The following is a 21,080-nucleotide window of genomic DNA, read 5'->3' as shown; positions in this document are numbered from 1 at the left end:
TAAAATCTGGAAGAACTAATTTTTTTTTAAATGTGGTAAAAAAAATAAATCAGGATTTGATTTTTATTAACAAATATGGAATTTTTTTAAATCTGGAAAACCCATTTTTCTTTTAAAAATATGGAAAATTGATTTTTTTTAATCAAAATTTCGATTTTTTTACTGATTTTTAAAGTAAAAATGTGCAAAACTAATACTCCATTGTTTTCTTCTAGATTTTAAAAAATAGTTTTCTGGATTTATTTTTTAAACACGATTTTTCCACACTTTTTCCTTTTTATTTTTTATTTTTAAAGTGTCTAAAAAATAAATCGGAAAAGGTCCAGATGTGCCCTTCTACTATACGAAATTGCACGGATATGCACATCGTTAAAAGGTGGTCTCACATATGCCCTTAATGTTACTTTTGGGGTTACTCATGCCCTTGATTTAACGGAAACCCAACGAAAATATTGGAGGGCGGCATAATATTTAGAATTTCGTGCATCAAATATGCGCATAGTATAGGGGCATATTTGATCCTCCAAAATTTTTGTCGGGTTTCCGTTAAATCAAGGGCATGAGTAACCCAAAAAGTAACATTAAGGGCATATGTGAGACCACCTTTTAACGATGGGCATATCCGTGCAATTTCGTACAGTAGAAGGGAAGATCTGGACCTTTTTCGAAAAAAATTATGAAATCTAAATTTTTAGGACAAAAAGAAATCAATTTTCCTAATTTAAAAAAAAAAAATTTGTAGATATTTTAATTTAAAAAATCACGTTTTCCATTTTTTTAAAGGGTTTTAAAAAATCATTTTTCCTGATTCTGGAAAAAAGCATTTTCCAAATATTTTTTCTAAAAAAAATAATCAATTTTCCAGTAATAAAATGCCATGTGTAATTTAAATAATTTTTTTTTAAAAATTTATTGTTGACCGTTAGTCAAAGGGCATAAATGAGCCAAAAAGTTGAATTGAGGGATATTTTTAGCAAAATAGATGTATGAAGGGTATTTTTAAACCTTTTCTATAGTTCAGGGGCATTTTTTCCCTTTTCCGTTAAATTTTTAACAAAATATTTGGGAATTGACTAAAAGTGCATCACTTATGCAAACATAATGGACTATTAATACTCCATGTAAAAAAATATGTATGGTTTTAGGTCCAAACCCAAAGATAATGTACTATTTTGATCGTTTTCTCAATTACCAACTTATATTTGAGTAATTCTAGAAAGTCATTCATGGCTCACGCTCCAAATTTCCATGAATAGTGAGTTCACCCATTTAAGTTATATTCTCTCTATTGTTTAACCAAATCAGCTTTCGGATTTTCCTGATTTGCTTGAGAAAGAATAATCAACTGTGATGTGCTGGAAGGCAATGTGAAGCAACCACAATATGCAAGTTGTTTGAATTTTTTCATCAATAAACCAAGGTCAGTGTGGTACTAAGTAAGCCTGTGATGTGCTGGAAGGCAATGTGAAGCCACCACAATATGCAACAATATGCAAGTCGTTAGAATTTTTTCATCGATAAACCAAGGTCAATGTGGTACTAAGTAAGCTGATGAGTGATTAATTGAATTTCTAATTAGTGAATATATGCATTCACTTGAACAATTTACAGAATTAAGATGTTTTACAAGTTAAAGCCATTTTCCATGAACAAGTCACAATCTTATGAATTAACTTGAGAGAAAATGAACAAGCACCCACTACGGTCATTCCACCATAATTGGTAAAAATACTAAGCTCTCTCATACTACTACCCAGTCCACTACTGTAAAATCCACAGGCTCAAAAAACCATTACTCACGATTCCATATCACACCAAAATGAAGTTAAAAAAAAGTGTGAATATAATCTTGAAATTAACATCTACCAGTACAGAAATAGGAGTTCGAAAACAATCTATCAACTTAAACCAATAATGGCATTAAATGGGAGATAGCAATCTGCATTTCTATGTCTTCTAATTCGCTTGTTACACTTCCAAAATTCAAAAATTAGTTGCCCTTGTCTTCTTTCCCTTGTTCCTCCTCGGGCTCCTTGTAAGGAGGGTCCAAGTTCAAGAGAATACATGCCTCAGCTCTTTTCACAATGGAAGTTTTAAGTGTATAAGATTGAAAAGATTATCATGCCTTTGACTTCTTTCCTTTAGCTTCTTTTGCTGGAGGGGCCTGGAAAGGAATGAATGCCTTCCCGCCCATATATGGCCGTAAAACTTCAGGAATCTCAACCCCATCATCCCTCTGGTAATTCTCAAGTATACAACACATGGTCCTCTCTGTCGCTGTAAGGGTGGAGTTCAATAAATGCACGTACTGCTTCGCTTGCTCATTACCCTAAGAAAACAATTATGTTAGTTTAGAATGGACCAAAATATCTAAAAAGTTAGAAACTGAAGCTGAATTGCACTGATCACTAACACACTGAATGAATACCAGTGGAAGACAATAAATCAACAATTATGGGCTTAATATTCCAATAGAGATTTCTTCTTTTGCAGACACACATGTCGAATGAAGGGGCAGATCACAATACCTTTTTCTGTCCAAACCGAATTTCCAATTTCCTCGACTGATAGTCTGTGCAGTTTGAGCAGGACACAAGCTCTCTATAAGTCGATGATGCAGGGTACCATCCTTCCAGATCATACTTCTTTGCTGCTGCATCATTCAGTGCGCCAGAAACAATAGCCACAATTTGGTAAGGAAGCTTTAGCTGCAAAAAAGAAAGAGCTACGTTTAGATTTCGTTGCACCCAGGGTATGTCAATCCAAGTTTGGGATTAGTCTAATAATAGATAATGTGACTAAACAATAGTAAAAGCGTATGATTATCTAATATTTAAAGATACAGTGAAGCAGAATGCATTCCTGAGCAGCAGAAGCTATTTCAGACTGACTGTTTTCGTTCAGATAGTGGTCCCAGAAATCTCAAAGATATAAGAGTTCTTTCGGATACGTAAATTTCAAAATTATGAAACTTACCAACCATCTAGATTAAGGCAGATTCTGGTACTCTAGTACAGATATTCCAAAAGAACTTCATTCTACAATTGCCGGATCAATTTGCAACTCAATTATTCATCATTAAGCACAAAGTTGCAGAATTTAACAGAATAAGTCGCTTAAACAAACAACTTCGATGTCAAAGTAGTTTAATGCAGAATACTATATATATAAAGATTCTTTCAAGAACAGAACTCCTAATGGGCTAAATATGATAATTGATCGGTTTGTATGTTCACAGAGGTGCAAACCCAGACAAAATAACATTCTGAGAAATTGATGTATGTTAGTCTCAAGGATTGTAGCATAATTATGGAAGGTAGTGCTACAGCAACCGAGTAACAGGTACATTCCTACCCAGTAAATGATTGAGGGACTTTGGCGACTCATTGAGCTAGAAAATATAAATAGATCTTTGTCCTATCAACATTGCTTAAGCAGCTTAAAAGATACTTCTAAGAGAAGGTAATATCCCAGAAAATGGAAAAGAAAACCAGACCTACCTGCTGAAAGAATTCCTCTGAGTTTTTAATCATCTCCTCATGCATGTCCCAGGAGTCATTGCCATTTGGACTGGTCAAACAGAACTGTTCCACTTTCTCAAACTGGTGGACTCTAAAAATTCCAAGTGTGTCGCGGCCATGAGAACCAGCTTCTTTGCGAAAGCAAGACGAATATCCAGCATACCTGGTGGATGGCAAAGATGTTAGTCCATAGAAACCAACTGACAATAGAGGACATACTGTTGGTGCCAGGTTGTATTGCAATACCTTAATGGAAGCTGTGAAGGATGAATCCAGTCATCCAAATGATAAGCACACAGAGGTTGTTCAGCAGTGGCAATCAGATATTTGTCATCTCCTTCACCAGTGACCTATCAAAACATAAGATAGGTGAGGTATGTCTTGCCACCAATAATTTCAAACTGGAAAGCATGAAATACCTGTCATCTTGAAAGAAAAACATCAGGAATGTAGAGTTAGTGTTCCCTAAAATCATCGTTCTATCTCGATGTACATACTTTTGGGACTCTCTTGTCCATTTAATGAAATATCTTTTATCTTTTTAAAAATACAGAGTTACTGTCACTAATGAACACTAAACTGGAGATTTTTCATTCTGACACTACTGAAAAGATCCTCCGAGATAAACTGACACTGTTTTCAAAGGCCTTCTGCTGCAGTTACAGCAAACTAATTTATGGAATGAACTGCACTATGAGTGTCTATCAACTCCATTCAGCTCCATGTACCAAAACATAGAAGAGATTACCTTGTAAAGCTCTTCGTCAAACTGAGCTAACTGAGCACACTTTGCCATAATATCTTTCCTCATGAAGAACGGAGTCTGCAATGGAGTATATCCCCTATTCTCCAAGAAATCAAGAGCAAAATTAATCAACGCTTGATTAAGACGTACACCAGCCCCTTTCAGATAGTAACCTCTTCCTCCAGCAACATTTGCACCTATATATTTCAGATATCTTTGTATTACTTGCAAGTCATTTACCAATGAGCAGAAGAATAGGAATTGAACAACAAAATTTTCGGAAAGGAAAAGGGTAAGAAGAACAATTTATCCTGAATATAGCGGGTTGACAGATAAAGTAACGGATGGAATAACAATTCCAAAGCACAAAATAAGACCGTGCAGTAGGGGTGTACATGGACCGGGTTGGTTCGGGTTTTTCAAATACCAAACCAAACCAATTATGTCGGGTTTTTAAATTTACAAACCAAATCAAACTAAAAAAAGTCGGGTTTTTCAACTTCGGTTTTTCTCAGGTTTTTCAGTTTTCTTGGGCTTTTCCCGGTAAAGTCTTCATACAAATCATATAACTTGTGCTTCAAATATTTCTTTGGTCCTACTAAGATGCAACTATCTAATTAAGGTGTTTCTTAAGAACATAACACAAAATGTGAGATGAATAATAACACTGTACTAAAATATTCAACAAAATATATAATCAAATCGCCAAGCCAAATGAAAATGATCAAAATCTAAAGGTACTATGTCATGTTAAAATAAGGGCGGCTAATAAGTATTAATTACGACTAAATATTAAAGAAAAACTAAATTAAATTATGTATTTTACACTGTCGAAACCAATCAAACTAAGAATAGATATCCAACATTATTGTTATTCCTAGCATTTGAATGGAATTTCTTTTGTTATCATTAGTATGGATTTAGTTTTGATTTGAACTTTATTTGAGTTACTAACAACTATGGGCTATAAAAGTTATTGTATCATTCAAAATTCTAAGTCCAAGCTTGAAATAATATGTGAAATGACACAAACTATGAAAAAAATAAAAAAAATAAAAATTATAAGTTACATTACAAATAAATGTTTTATGTATAAAATATTTTTTAAAAGTGTACTCGTGTAACGTCGGTTTGGTTTGATTTGGTTCGGTTTGACTTTTTTAGTTAAAACCAAACCAAACCAAACGGTTTTTATTTTCAATACCAAGCCAAACCACTAGTTGGGTTTTTTTCTCAGTTTGACTGGAATTGTCGGTTTGGTGTGGTTTGTCGGTTTTCTTTGTACACCCCCACCGTGCAGTATGCAATCGAAGAATGGGGAAAGGCAGAATGAAAAAGGAAGACTCAGGCAGCGCAGCTCAGCAGTCGATATCGTGCTCAAATAAGCAGACAACCAAGGACTTTTTATAAGCTTTCTTTTTTTTTTTTTGAGATGGTGACTTTTTATAAGCTTATTTGATAATGAATACATGAAAAACTCTCTAACAAGTCTTTAAAGCAAGCTGTCCTGTTTTCTAACACCCACATATTTTGCCTTGGTAATGATTTTTTGCAGGCAGATTCAGCATCAATTTATTTATTCCAGGCTTGTATTGGCAAGGAGGAGTGTTTGGGGAAATGGAAATAAAAATTCTAGAGAAAGTGAGAGCAAGGATGTTGTGAATATTTAATAATGGGAATGTGGACATGTAGAGCGTAGCTAGTACCTAATAAGCAATTTACCATTGAGAATCCTTAATATCGACAAATTTTACTTCTCAAACTACCTGGTTTCCTCTTTCAGTATTCCCCTAAAGATATGCACTTCAGTAGTTTGTTAAGAAAACAAAGCAATATGTAGCATTTAGTTTTCAGTATCAAGAATATTCTCCAAGGTAATAGGATAACTCCTACTAGCATAGTAGCATGTGCTACCTATTGAGTGTGGATTACCTGGCGAAGAATTATCCAATGCTACCTAGTCCAGGGAAATTTCCAAGTCATCCAAAATAACATGCAGAAAGCACAATCCATAGAGCAAATGCACTTAATAAATGCAAGATGCCTAGTCCCATAAGCTCAATATAGCACTTACCCTTTGTTATATCTGCAATTCCAAGAGCTTCAACGAGATCAACATGATTTTTAAGACCCTTCTCGGTCCTCTTCTCTCCCCATGAACGAACTATAGCATTATTTGCCTACAAAATAATCTTTGGTTAAAAGAGAAGTTTATTTTAAGCTCGTTTATGTCACTAAAACGGCAAACAAATCAACATACCTCATCATTACTAACTGGCACTGAATCGTGCACAAGGTTACCAATGATTTCCAGCTTTGAATACAGAGCCGCTCGAGCCTCCTGTACTTCTGCCTCTTTCTTTGCAGTTAGTTGCTTGTTCTCTGCAGTGTCCTTAATTTTTTCACTTGCATCTTCACCAGACTTTACCAGAGGAAAAGAACATGATTCAGTTTCAACTCCAACATTGAACTTGAGAAAAACATGCATGCTTGGTAATAAACAAAAGCAAACCAAACCAGTTGCCAATGAAAGAGGTAGAATTAATTTTAGCTGCTCGAGAATAAAGAACCAAAAAAGTGTTGATGCATGGTTGCTTGATAGGGTGACAATAGATAGGAGTGCTTTTTTTAATAAGGTAAAGGGTGATAATCTATTGTCGGGAACATTCACTATGTATAAATATATTCAAGAATAACATCAGAATTTCCTCCCAAATAACATTATTGCCACTGCCAAATAGCTCCAGCAATATAAATCTTTAATTGCACTGTATGCAAGAACACAACTACTGTGCCTAAATCCCAAACTAGTCAGGTTGGATATGTCCATTAGCTCTATTCAAACCATTTATTCCAATATTAGCAGTCCACCTATTTGAATTTCGCGGAGCAATAAGTCCTAATAAAGGAGGAGACTTGTGGTTGATAGACCGCATAAAAATAGTCACAACATAATGAAGATCATTGTAATATCAACTCCTAGTCCTCCCCAACATGAGGGGTGGTCTATTTCTCAAAAGAAGGAAAACAATTCTGCTTCTGACTAGGGAGCCTAAACCAAATCTCTTACTTCTTGAGTACGGAAATTAAGTTATTATCGTACATAATTCTTTTTATAACAATAAAGAAGGTTCACAAAAATTGGCTTTTACTTTCAGACAATAACATTAGAGAAGGACCAAGCGCAACATTGGACCAGGAATCAACATATAAACATTCGACAGACTTACATAATACATATTATTCCACCACCTAATCATCTATGGCTTTCAGACTTGCCTAACCGATACAGTGAAAAGCATGTTTACACTTGCAAGCGATCAATTTCTAGATTCTCCTTCAAATCAGGTCCAAAATACATGATGTAATAAAATATAATCATCACGACACACGCTAGACAGACATACGTCAGGTTGGTAGACATGCTGAACTTCTGAGGTCTTATTACAAGACACCAAAAGATGTGAAAAGACAAGAAAGAATTCAACAACTAAATAGAACACTCACAATTTTGAGCCTAGCAACTTCTTTGTTGATCTTGTTGAAATCTTTCCTCAAGTTATCAAGCTCAAACTGGCCTGAAATATACATAAACTTCATCAAAATCACGCCTTTAATTTCCTCCACCAACACTTATACATTATTATCAATCTTTAATACTCATAAATTTCATCAAAGCCTTACCGCATTTGCTAATATTGTCATTAATCTTTAGTACTATATATTTCTCCGGATAATATTTTCATCAGACCAACCAACCTAACACACGTCATATAGATAAAACAAACTCCAAATTAAACACAGAAATTTTCAGAGAGAGAGAGATGAATTACGCTGACGCCATTCTTTGTCGAGTAGAATGACCTGATCGACGAGAGTGACGTCAGCAAAACGACGACGTTGAGATTCACGGATAATTTCGGGATTGTGTCCCTTGTCTTCTCTGAACAGATTTATATCCAACATATCTTCTCTTCTCTGCAACCAAATCAAATGAAGATAGGAAAACGAATTACAGTAAAGGAGATTTGGGAGTGAAGGTTAGATGCTACGGCGTAGGGTTTATGTTTTTGGCCTTCTAAGGGTAAGGGGTTGTTTGGTTGGAGGGATTATTAAGTGGGCCAATATAAAATTTAATTTTTTAAATCTATTCTGTGATTGATTGAGGGGTTCTTGATTTTAGGTCATTTAAATATTGAATTTTAAGTTCATAATTTGTACATATTCAACGTATTCATTAATTAAGATAAATATATGGTATAACCGTATAAGATCAAAGTTACTAAGTTCGGTCAAACTCAAAAATTAAACTTTAGCTATGCTCCTGAGTTGAGAGTATTAGTTAAAACTAAATTCCTCTAATCTCTTGAATTTGTCATAAAACTATCTTATTTTCATCTATTAGATCTTAAATGTCATTAAGGTTCATCTTTTGACTTAAAAATGCTTGAGCGTTGACTAGTTGAGACTTTATAAAAAAGAATACGTGGCATTGTGCGACTAGTTCAAATGTTTATCCAATGTGAATTAAATTACGGAATTTGATCCGACCCACCTACATAATTAAACTGAATTTTTAATTATTAATCTCCCGCCCCAACTAATTTCTTCTTCCTCATATATTCCTTTATTTTTGCCTAAATGTGGTCTTTTTTCAAATGTGTACCAACATTACTTTAGCATTTCTTATGTTGGAATGGAATTTCTATATTATGAGGGTACGCTTGAAAGTACAAATTTACAGTCACTTCAGCCCTTTTTCTCTCGGTATCCAAACACACGAAAACAATTTTTACTTAACAACCTCGTAAATAAGGCTCAGCAGCTTTGGGAAAGTGAAGATGCATTTGAATTCCAAATAGGACGTTGCATTAGTTGACCAAGTCAATTTGATATCCTTAGGCCAAATATGCTGAAAGTTGACTCATATTTAAGTTTTACTCAACCTTAAAGTTCAATTAACTCAGTTAAACTATGGCTTAAGCAAAGCCTCGAGTAGTTTGCTTTGGAGGAGAATACAACATTTACTTTAAAATGTTCACTCCTTGACATACCTCTCAAAGGAGATTCAAACCTTACATCTTTCAATTAAAAAGCCAACAAATACGACTAAATCCTGCAGGACAGTATTTAACATTTTACACTTCTCAATTAACCATTGAAGACCAGAAATTAACAAAATAGGCACTACAAAGAATCGATATCTGTGTTCAATTTCCTGACAACCCTACTTCTATCTTTATGGACGTAACATAAAATGATTTCACCAATACTTACAACTTATACACAAGCAACTTAATGGTACACTGTGACGAAGTCACATACCTTCTTCCTCCCCCCTTATTGGGGAAAAGAAAGGAAAAACCGGGAACGATGACCTACTGATACAATGCTTTTACTACGTATCTTGCAAGGAAAGACTGCCGAACAAAAATCAAGTAATCTTTATCTCACACCCTCTCTCTACTTCCGTCTGTAAAGTACCTCACGGCGTGCCTCTTGCAATCAGTATCTTGATGTTCAGATCTTCGTTTTTTTTTTTTTTTTTTGTCTCAAAGCATACTTTTGTGCGCACAAAACTCTGCCAAATAATTCAAAGGCCAGAGCCCTGGAGAGCAAAGTATCTTAACTCCGGCCTCTGCAGAGCAATCTTCAGTTGACATGGTACTAATCCAAGTTCCTTATCTTAGATTTGACACTTCGCAAATTTGATATCAACGTTTGCTATTCTGTCACCATCCCTTGATTAATTGTGGCAACTCTGGAGGATCACTGCTTATAAGATTTGCCCATAGATTTGCAAGTGTGAGGAAGTACTGCTCTCCATTCCAGTCTATAAGTTCCATCCCTGATTTTAGAATTGCAAGGGTACAAAATGTAAAGTGAAATTAGCATACTCGCGATAATTAATACACAGTGAGTGGAGGTTGATTCCCAAGGAAGTAACAGAATCAAGCAGTTCAATGAGTTTTACTTTAATCTACACATGCCATCATAGTCACGACAAAAGAACAGTTAACAACAAAGTCTTGCACAAGTTTCAGCATAGGACCTACATCTAATTCTTCAATCAGATAAACTCACTATAATTGTTTGTGAGATTTCCCAAATTTTGTTTCTTTCACTGTTTGTTTATTTGTTTGTTCTTTTTGATGAGTAAGAGTTCATTGTTTGCTCCAAGTGCGTGCCAAAATGTGCATTTTAGTTTCCTTATAATTGCAGGGTGTCCAAAAAGTTGGCAAAAATACTCTTTCAAGTCTCTTCCAGTTAAATAGAGGAAATATGCACAATCTATAAATTCACAGATAATGCCTCTAAACACAAAATTTCATGGGTAAAGCAGACTTACTGCTGAATGCACCACTTGGCTGTGATTAGCTATTCATTTTTTTCGAAAAATTCCTTTTTTTTTTTTTTAAAGTTTCAATATCCGGTTATGTATCTCCAACTGTAGGAACCACTACATGGTCATGACTAACTCTGTGGCTCCTACTACTAACAATTGTTTTGTCACAAGAACAGTTGGAAGCGTAATGAGACTCTGGAAACTTGTAGAATTTGTATACCTGGTAGTACTTCTAAAGTTAGAAGCGAAAGCCTACACACTTCTTTCTGAGCATAGAGATGTTTTTGAAGGCTAAGTGCATCAAGACCATGAATTAACTTGATAGAGTCCAGCAATGAAGCAACAGAACTCCCATCTCCGGAAGAAGCAGAGTCTAACATACTCAGCAGAGCTTCTCCAAGATCCGAAGAGGACCATATAGTGTGACATTCGTCTAGCATGGAATAAATACTTGTACCCTGAGCAGAATTCAACCAAGGTTTGCATAGTTTCACAGATGCTTCAAGCACTACAGTAACCCTATAGATCTCACCCAGGGCCCGGAGGAATGCCCTTCCTGCATTTATTATATTGGTCACAACAAGAAACCGGAACTAAAAAATAGAATCTTTCCTACCAAACAATTTCAAGGAATTCCCTACTTTGGGAATATAAAATTTTCACTGCACCATTTTTCCAGGGCCATGTACAATAAGATACAGAAAATGTACCTCTCGGGTGAGATAACATATGACTCTGAGCATTCATTTCCAATATCTTCTTCCAGATACAGGAGCCATGTTGCAACTCTTGCACACAAACAGAGACCATTTTATACCATACTGAAACATAAATTGATTGCTCCTCCAAAGATCCTGATCTCAAAATTTTTAGCATCATTGTAGTATGTCTTAAAAGATCCACTGTCGTTTCCAAATCAGTTTCCACCTATACCAGAGAATAACATGTAAGTACCATAAACCAAAGCTTGTTGTACACATGAATATGCAACCACAACATCAAAAAGGATGCTTAAGTTCATTGGATTTTTTGATAAGTTAAGTTCATTGGATTTTTTTTTTTTTTTTTTGATGACATGGGAACCCGCAGCCGCTACCTTTCGGGTGCGCACAAGGTAAACCCAGCTTCTGTGCAATAGCTTGCAAACCACACAGTAGCTCATTGGATTTTATACAGAACATTTTTATTTGCTTAATGGATTTGATAAAAAAGTTTCAGTACCGATTCGAAACCCAAAAGAGCCATATAACATTTTATGAAAATAAAACCTTTAACGACTATAAACTCGAGAATTTATGTACATGCCCAAAAGGGTACAGTATCTAATTCGGATTAAAGAAAATTTAGGGAAACAAGGAAGAAAATTCAAAAGGAAAATTTGTGATACCATAATGGATAATGAAATTGGAATTGCAGAAATTTTCCTTGTATTTCTTTCTGTGCACTGTACATGTATATATACAAAAATAAAGAATATTCCCTACCTTCGTATTCGTGCACTTGTAATATTTCTACTAGCTATCCTACAATTAATCAAAACAACTTTGTAAAAGAAAAGAACAAAGATACACATGGCATTTGGAAGCTACTAGAATTATTTCCTTTTGTTGTATAGATGTATGGTTGAGATTGAAAGTTGTAAGAATTGAAACAATGAGACTGATTTGGGAAATTTTCTGTGTGTTTATTCATTTCTAATTACATCTCTTTATATCAATTACAAAGTGTCTACTATGCAAATACGTAAGGACAGAAAATAATTACCTATACAATTGTAGCAAACTCTAACTAAATTCTAGAAGATTCCAAAGAATACTATGTACACAAAATATCTTCAAGTTGGGTCATTTGTCAAAACTGAGGCCCACATCATATTCAGTCACACTTAGGCCCATATCTTCATGCTAGCCCAATCTTGCAAATGACCCGATGCCTTTTATCTGTTCGACAAAACCTATGTTGAAACCTAAGACTTTGTCTTTCTTCAAGACAGCTGACATGGTGTCTTCTTCTTTGTATGAGTTTTAATGGGGGAGTTCGTCGATTTCTTCTCGTCAACAAAAGTTGACATAAACTCATCAACGGTGGAGATCATTTGTGATGCTTGGGATAAGAGACTTCATCGAATTCGATGTTGAACTGGTTTCATCTGTGCAAACCATTTCTTTCTTCATTTCATTGTTGATCTGTGAATTCACAGTCCCAACAAACCACTCCCCTGAGAACCCATCGACCCCTGTGATAACGCAATGAATTCCCACTAAAACCTGACCATTTTCTTCACGACACTCATCCAAATCAACCTTCACCAATCTAACATTCTGTAGTTACTCCATTCTCTTTCTTTTAGCCTCCAAACGCCTTAAGGTTTGTAACTCCTTCCTTTTTCTGCACTCCTCTTCAGCTTGAACGGGCAACGAACACGTCCTCGATATAGGACCGTTCAAGGATGAAGATGATATAGAGCTGCATTTGGGTCTTTCATTGAACGGCCATTTTGGTGTGGACCCACAAAGGGATAAAAGACTCAAACGTTCTTCTTCAATTACAAACTTTGTGTACACTGGTGGGGATGATAGTAATGGTCGTTTGTTTACTGGTTGTTCATACACAAACAACCATTACTGTCATCCCCACCAGTGTACACAAAGTTTGTAATTGAAGAAGAACGTTTGAGTCTTTTATCCCTTTGTGGGTCCACACCAAAATGACCGTTCAATGAAAGATCCAAACTCAGCTCTATATCATCTTCATCCTTGAACGGTCCTATATCAAGGACGTGTTCGTTGCCCGTTGAAGCTGAAGAGGAGTGCAGAAAAAGGAAGAAGTAATAAACCTTAAGGCGATTGGAGGCGAAAGGAAGAGAATGGAGAAATTACAGAATGTTATAGTGGAGAAGGATAATGTTGATTTGGACGAGCATCGTGAAGAAAATGGTCAGGTTTTAGTGGGAATATGGGAATTCATTGCCGTTATCACAGGGGTCGATGTGTTCTCGGGGGAGTCGTTTGTTGGGAATATGAATTCCCATTTCACAGATCAGCACAACAATGAAATGAATAAGAAAGAAATGATAGAAATGGTTTGCACAGATGAAACCAGTTCAACATCGGCTTCATCGAACTCGATGAAGTCTCTTATCCCAAGCATCACAAAAATCTCCACCGTTGATGAGTTTATGTCAACTTTCAATCTCAACCGTACATCTATACCACAAAAGGAAATGATTCTAGTAGCTTCCAAATGCCATGTATATAGGATAGCTATTTTTGTTATTTTCTATGTTCTTTTCTTTTACAAAGTTGTTTTGATTAATTGTAGGATAGCTAGTAGAAATATTACAAGTTTATGAATAGGAAGGTAGGGAACATTCTTTATTTTTGTATAAATACCTGTACAGTGCACGGAAAGAAATACAAGGAAAATTTCTGCAATTCCAATTTCATTTTCCATTATGGTATCACATTCAAGGTATCACAAATTTTCCTTTTTGAATTTTCTCCCTTGTGTCCCTAAATTTTCTTCATTCCGAATTAAATACAGCACCCTTTTTGGGCATGTATATAAATTCTCGAGTTTATAGTCGTTAAAGGTTTTATTTTCTTATTATGTTATTTTTTTGAGAAGGCTTTTCTTATTATGTTATAAAAAATTGTAATTTAGAAAACTTTAAGACTCTTTTCTTTTTACATGGAAAAAACCTTCAAGATTCTGTTACTCCCTCTGTCCCATTTCGTGATACTCTTTCCTTTTTAGCCTGTCTCGAAAAGAATGATACCTTTCTATATTTAGAAACAATTTAACTTTACACTTCCAATTTTACCATTAGTGAGATGATTTATAGCCACAAAAATGTCAACGGATTACTTCATACCACAATTCAAAAGTCTTTCTTTCTTAAACACCACACAGAGTCAAATACCATCACATAAAATGGGACGAAAGGAGAAATAAGTAACGTCATAATTACTTAAATGATTAATAAACTAAGAATTACATCTAAGCATATAGCAGTTAGAAAGTTAACTTTTTTGGAATGGGGGGAGGGGGTGGGAGAAGGCCATCAAACAAAAAGATTCTCTCTAAGCATTAGGAAATGGAGAAAATGACACACCAAGGATAGTCTCCTCGACAAGTGGTACTCTGATTCAAGTACTTGAAATTTTGATTCCTGCAAAATCTCAATAAATGCACCCATATTGTGAGATGAATGTCCTTCCAAGTGGTCACCTTTGCACAAAGCATTATCCTGGTCAAAATCCTTGCAAGCCTCCTATAAAATGATAAACAATCACATATCACGCGAAACTGAGAAAGATCATTTTACACATCACATTAAGGAAATAAAAGGAAAATGGCACATCCACACCTATGTACAAATTTTTTGTCTCAAAACTATAAGAAACAGAGAGCCACTGAAACCTAGTGAATCAAGGAGGCACATGAAAACATGAGATGGTGGTGAAAACAATTTCCAAAGGGACCTTAAACTACAATAATTTCTTGCATATTGAACAGCTCCACAAGCGGTATCAGCAGCCAGAAATTGAGTTCTCTGAAATGAAAAGCACCCCTTTTTTAGAAGATTTCTATCATCAGGTCTAGTAGACCTCAACTCCTTGAGGATAAAATTATGGATCTCAATAAAGCAGAGAATGAAGAAAAATAACTCAAAGAGGGAGAGAAGTCTGGAGAGCAGAAAACACTCTTCATTTCAAACGGGATGCATGTTTACTTTGGGCCCATGTTGTCCACTTTCCAAGATCGAATACCTAGGGTCTAGTATTTTTATATTAGAAGCACGCCATAATATGACTAATTTATTATTTACATTTTTTCTCCACCAACTGAGAAACCATCAATGGTAAACAAGGCAAATGAGATTTAAGCAATATAAACATCAACGTAACAATTAAACTGCGGCCAGAAAGAAGTAGCCTCAACTTAGCTAAATGAAGGGCAACTACTAATAGTTTGATAAAATATGAACCAACTTGCATGTGCAAGCAAGTGCACCCGCTCACTAGGGATTGTATATGCCAGTTCCATTAAGAGCCTGTTTGGCTGGGCTTTAAAAAAAGCAGCTTATAAGCTGTTTTCAGCTTATAAGCTGCTTTAGATAAGCTAAGCCAAACGGGCCCAATTATTTTTTTGGGCTTATTTTAAGCACAAAATGGCTTTAAGCTGGCCAGCCAAACACTCAAAAAAACTGAAAACAGCTTATAAGCCAATCCAAACAGGCTCTAAGTTACCATTACATCTAAAAAATACACTGTATATTGCATATAAATTCTAAAATACATCAACAGGAAACTTTCTGCGTTAATAATAGGAAGATCCTTAATTGTAGTAACATGTTCTACATTTTCCCAAAACCTTGCTAGATCATCGAGCATTGGCGGTAGGACTTCTACACTTCTCAAAGGTTGATAATCTCACAAATTGGAAGGCAGCAAAAATCCATGAGCAGATGTTCATCATATTCAGTAATATATGGATATAAATAAAGAACACAAACCTCAATTTCTTTATTAAGGGTCGAGATTTTTGCTTCCTCTACTGGAAGTCCATCAATGCTTTGAGCTCTCTGGAGGAATAGAATATAAACAAGTCAATGAACCATTACACAAATTTAGCTGGTTCTTTGTATGTGGAATTACAGGCGAAAATTCAAAAAATATTAAGCAGCCACACAGACCTTAAAGTCATCGAGATGGCATTTAGCATGATAGCACAACTTATTCCTTAATTTAGAGTACAAATTCAAATAATCATCTAGATTGAGATTGAAAAAGCTTCTCTGTGGCGGATCCTCAAAAGTAAGAAGAGAAATATCATTATATATTCTCATTTCAGAAGAGCCGTCCTTAAACTCCCATTCACCATCATCCAATTCATCCTCACCATTCAGCAAACTTGAATTTGACACTGAATCTTGTGGACTGACACTAATGCTATTTGGCACTTGAGCAGAGCGAACAGGTGAGATATGTTCAGCTTGGCTATATAAGTTTGAAATGAGATCACTAATGGAAACATTTGAATCTGGACTTCTGTCATTCTTCGAATAAGAAGCATTATGGGGGACAAAAATATCTTCAATATTAGAAGATCCATCGATCTCCAGCTCCTCTTCATCACCAAATATAGATAGGGGAAGAGCCCCTTTATGATTCTCTAACTTTGATTCCTTAACCTGGATAATAATCAAGAATAGGTAAGGAAAGGCTGGAAATAAGTAGCCAAAAACTAGACTTGCCTACATTCAAAACATAAAGAAGAAAAGTTCTACCAATCTTGGTAGATGATGCAGTCCTCTAATCTAAACTTGACAATTCAAGAAAGATAAAGAAGCTGAATGTAGTATATATATCTCATTTAGTTACATGTTCCTACCAATAAAAATAGATCAAACACTCATAAAAAATTAAAAAAGGAGAAAATAGCCCAACCATTATATAAACACACGCATCCCTAACCATGCCAAGAGTTTAGAGATTTATTATTAACCTTATAAAAAAAGATTTATTCTTAATGTATGAAAGGGAACATCATTCTTGAAAAGAACAGAAAGGAATTCAAAGCTCCAAATGACCATATAATCTGGAAAAAGAATACTTTGCACAAATGCAGGCACCATGGTTGTGGGCATGAAAAAGACAAGTAACGAAGATTGAGATTTCATACCAAAATTTTAGCACATTGCTTATACATTTAATGTAAAATAGAAATACTATTATTAATAGGGGCAAAGAATCCACGATACCTAAAATGATACGTGGAAAGAACAAACTATAACAAGGTCCAAGCGTTAAGCTAAGTTGAAAAGGAACAAAATGAGAAGCAGTTGCAAAAGGAATAACCTGAATGCTGAACGAAGACTTATCTTTAACAATGTCCAAAATGTTAAGCAAAACGGAAAAGCAAAACATGGGAAGAAGAGCCAAAACAGACGAGTAAATATTAAACACAAACTATCTTCAACAAAGTCCAGGTTGCTAACTAAACTTTAATAAAATATATGAAAATAAAAGGAGGACAAAGAGGAAGAAACAATTAATCTTTTTTCCAACAAAAAAGTAGAAATTTCTTAACAAAAGGGAGTGCCACTAAATCAACCATTTACCTGGTCTTTATCATCAGATTCGGAAGCTTGGAGTTCAGAATGAGCAACATCATTCAACTTCCATTCTTCCTGCACAAAAAGATAAAAAGAACAATGGTCTGTAAAGGAAAAACTCCAATAGTAGCATATAATAAGAAAGATCAATAAGAAATTACCTCTAGTTTCAATCCAGAATCTGAAGCTGCCGTCAGAATTCCCCAAAATCCTCATCGGATTCAGCACTTCCAACAACTGGGGCGTCCAGTACACCATTACTCTCTTTTTGCTCACCTCTACCATCTGATGCTGAAATATGTACGTTTTTAGATGCCATAGATGGTTTAATATCAAATCCAAATATATTGTCAGGGCGAACAACAGAAATTCCATTACATGTCGCAAATAGATCAATTGGTTGACTTGGCATGGCGAATAAATCAATAGAACTATTTAGACTATTGTCAAATCCAGAGGAATATGCCTGCATGTCACCAGCATGATGTGCCTTAGAATCAGATGTTGCCGATCCGTTTGATGTTGCAAACAAGTCGACTGAGCCATTCAATCCATTGTGAAAATCGAAAGAGAAGGCATTAGTTTCGTGCTCTTTTTTTGCCTCTGATGTAGCCTTCACACAGAAGGAACAAGATTAGTGAAGAACCATAAACACCTTCATGCGTACAAACTAGCTAAATAAGTTATGAAAAAGAACAAAAAAAGTAACCAACCAGGAAATTAATCAACTATTCCTCAATCTCAAACTAGACCGAGTCACATTATGAATCCTCTATGTGCACTCTTACTCAATTCGGTCACATTTCATCCAAACACTAAATAATTTGTCTTCAAAGGTAAATACGAAGTTCTCTTTCCCTATACAGTCTCTAACCAGAGGGGGGGAAAAGAACTCCTGACAGACACATGCCCAAGTGGTAACAAAAAAAGTAACCAAAATAACAAAAATGCATGAATGTGTGAATGGGCAAAATAATTACCAAAAAAATAACATGGAAAAGTGTAAGACACAAAGCAAGCAGTACTGTAACTGCACTGACCGCCAAAAAAATTACATCTTGTTGTGCAGTAACTCGAGAATGCGGAACCTGAAAATAAACAATAACCGCCTGGAATTCCTATCCTACCGTCAAAAGTGATGCGGATGACTCCAATATCACATGTTCATAATATGAGCTTAAAATAGTGCAGAGAAGGTTTTTACACTAGTACACATAGAGGCGGAGGGGCGAAGAGCCAAGGGGTTCATCTGAACCCCCATCGGCGGAAAATTACACTGTTTATATATGGTTAAAATTATTTTTAATGTATATATATTAGACGTTGAACCCCTTTTGGCTGCTTCATGTGTTTACTTTTTCATATTTTGAACCCCCTTGGTGAAAATCCTGGCTCCGCCATTGAGTACACAACATAACTTCTTCTTTTTTTATTTGTACTAGTGCACAACGTAACTATTATTGATCGTACAAAAGTCAAGCTTTACCTTAATGTTAGCATCTCCAACTTCAGAAATTGAGTAAGCATCCTTGAACTCCCATCCATCCTCATCGTCATCATTGTCGTTGTGAGCATTATCCAAATTTTCAACAGCATTGAAGTTTGAGTTCAACCCACCAACACCGGAACTAGAAATCGACCTTTCAATAGCAGATCCAACTCCACCAAAATCGAAATCCCATCCACCAAAATTTGAACTTGATGCATTTGCAGAAGAACTAGAAACATCAGAATTAGGAACAATCGCGCCATTTTCAGTCTTGATCTGCTGAGCCTGAACATTCAAGTTTGTTAAACCATCAAGACTCAATGTTCTATTCAATCCAGTCTGATCGGACTTGGACCTATTAATATCCGCATTCCACACACTTGAACTTGTGGCAGCTGAAGAACTTTCACCAATTCCCACATCCAGACTCGAAGTTCTTCTATTCAATCCACTCTGATTGGATTTAGACATATGGAAATCCGTGTCCCACACACCAAAACTTGAACTTGTCAAATTATCAGAAGAACTCGAAACATTTAACTCAAAAACAAGCTCACTACTTTTGTTCTTCATCTGTAGACCTTGATCATTCAAACCTGTTAAAGCATCTACACTCAAAGTTCTATTCAATCCATTCATATTCGATTTGGACATATCAAAAGCTCGATTCAACATAGTAAAACTTGAACTTGATACATTAACAGAAGAACTTAAATTATTCGAATCCGAAAAAAGACCCGAAGTTTGACCCTCACCATTCAAGCTTGCCAGGTAGTTCAAACTCTGCACTCTACTAACACAAGGAGAACCCGAATTCGGATCGAAACTCAATCCATTCGACTTTTTGGAATTCGAATTAACACTATCCAGACCTACCATTTTATTGGAATTTGAAAATGATTTCAACTTGTGATCTTGATTGTATAAATTTGAGATATTGGAATCAAACCCATAACCTAAATTAGGATTAGATCCATTTCTTACTTTAGGATTTGTATCTTTCTCTTTATGTTCTTCATCTTCACCGAATAATGATAATGGAAGAGCTCCAGAAGGTTTAACCCATCGGCTTGTCTTGTTGGATTGTTCAGATTTGGACGAAGAAGTAGTATTATTAGGGGAGAAATTACCAAAAGGGTCATCAAAGGTGAGGGAGGGTGCAGTGGAAGGTTCAGATCCACTAGGATATTCAACGAAATCACCCCATTCATTATCATCTTCAATTGATTTGGTGTTGGTGGGAAATGATGCAAAGGTGAAATCGCCAAAGCTCTCAGCCATAGTTGATTTGGACTACCAACAGCGGCGGTTTTGTGTCACCCCTGTACCAGGAGGCTGTCGTGTTCCATTTAACCGCCCAAACTCCGCCTGGTGACTTTTTATACAAATGACATATCAATGCCTAAACTATTTTGGTAACAGCTAATAAAACTCATATTCCACTTGATCTCATATTTTATGTGAATAAAGTATAGTATTTTTTTATCTAACATTATGGTTTCATAATATGAATATTTATAAATATAGAATTATGTCATAAAAAATAAAATAATAAGAGTTAATTAACATGAGAGATATGGAGTAAGAAAATCACTTGTCCCATGACAAATTCTTGATAATTTTTCAGTGATTCGTGTTCAATTTAAATGTTTTGTAACTATAATTAGAAAAAAAAAATACAATTTGTCTCATTAGAAAGAAGTCAGATGTATCTCATTACTATGCATCATTGGAGAATCAGTAATTTTTTAGTTACTTTTAGTTTTTACAAAGATTATGAGTTACTACATTATAGTACTATTCAGTAAATATTTGATGATCTCAATAAATAGAAATTGATAGATCAGGTATCACACTAC

The 21,080-nt window shown here is 35.3% G+C and overlaps 2 protein-coding genes across 2 annotated transcripts; both read right to left on the bottom strand.

Moving 5' to 3' along the window:
- Positions 1-1,781: 1,781 nt before the first annotated feature.
- LOC132064222 (serine--tRNA ligase) lies at positions 1,782-8,256 on the bottom strand. Its single transcript, XM_059457134.1, has 9 exons — positions 8,100-8,256; positions 7,774-7,844; positions 6,527-6,688; positions 6,341-6,446; positions 4,270-4,463; positions 3,768-3,871; positions 3,501-3,684; positions 2,529-2,708; positions 1,782-2,329 (listed from the first exon to the last, which is right to left on the bottom strand). Exons 1-9 carry the CDS (start codon positions 8,230-8,232, stop codon positions 2,120-2,122), a joined length of 1,344 nt encoding a protein of 447 aa, XP_059313117.1. The 5' UTR covers positions 8,233-8,256; the 3' UTR covers positions 1,782-2,119.
- A 1,061-nt stretch (positions 8,257-9,317) lies between these two features.
- LOC132062095 (uncharacterized) lies at positions 9,318-20,502 on the bottom strand. Its single transcript, XM_059454738.1, has 10 exons — positions 19,219-20,502; positions 18,009-18,345; positions 17,894-17,919; positions 17,739-17,807; positions 16,311-16,808; positions 16,131-16,199; positions 14,727-14,885; positions 11,323-11,539; positions 10,833-11,168; positions 9,318-10,114 (listed from the first exon to the last, which is right to left on the bottom strand). Exons 1-10 carry the CDS (start codon positions 20,500-20,502, stop codon positions 9,999-10,001), a joined length of 3,111 nt encoding a protein of 1,036 aa, XP_059310721.1. The 3' UTR covers positions 9,318-9,998.
- Between the last annotated feature and the right edge of the window lie 578 nt (positions 20,503-21,080).

This window comes from Lycium ferocissimum, chromosome 7 (assembly GCF_029784015.1).
Source record: "Lycium ferocissimum isolate CSIRO_LF1 chromosome 7, AGI_CSIRO_Lferr_CH_V1, whole genome shotgun sequence".
In the NCBI taxonomy this organism is placed as follows: Eukaryota; Viridiplantae; Streptophyta; class Magnoliopsida; order Solanales; family Solanaceae; genus Lycium; species Lycium ferocissimum.
Note: the sequence above shows the minus strand (reverse complement) of the source record. Positions and strands in the feature narration are given on the sequence as shown.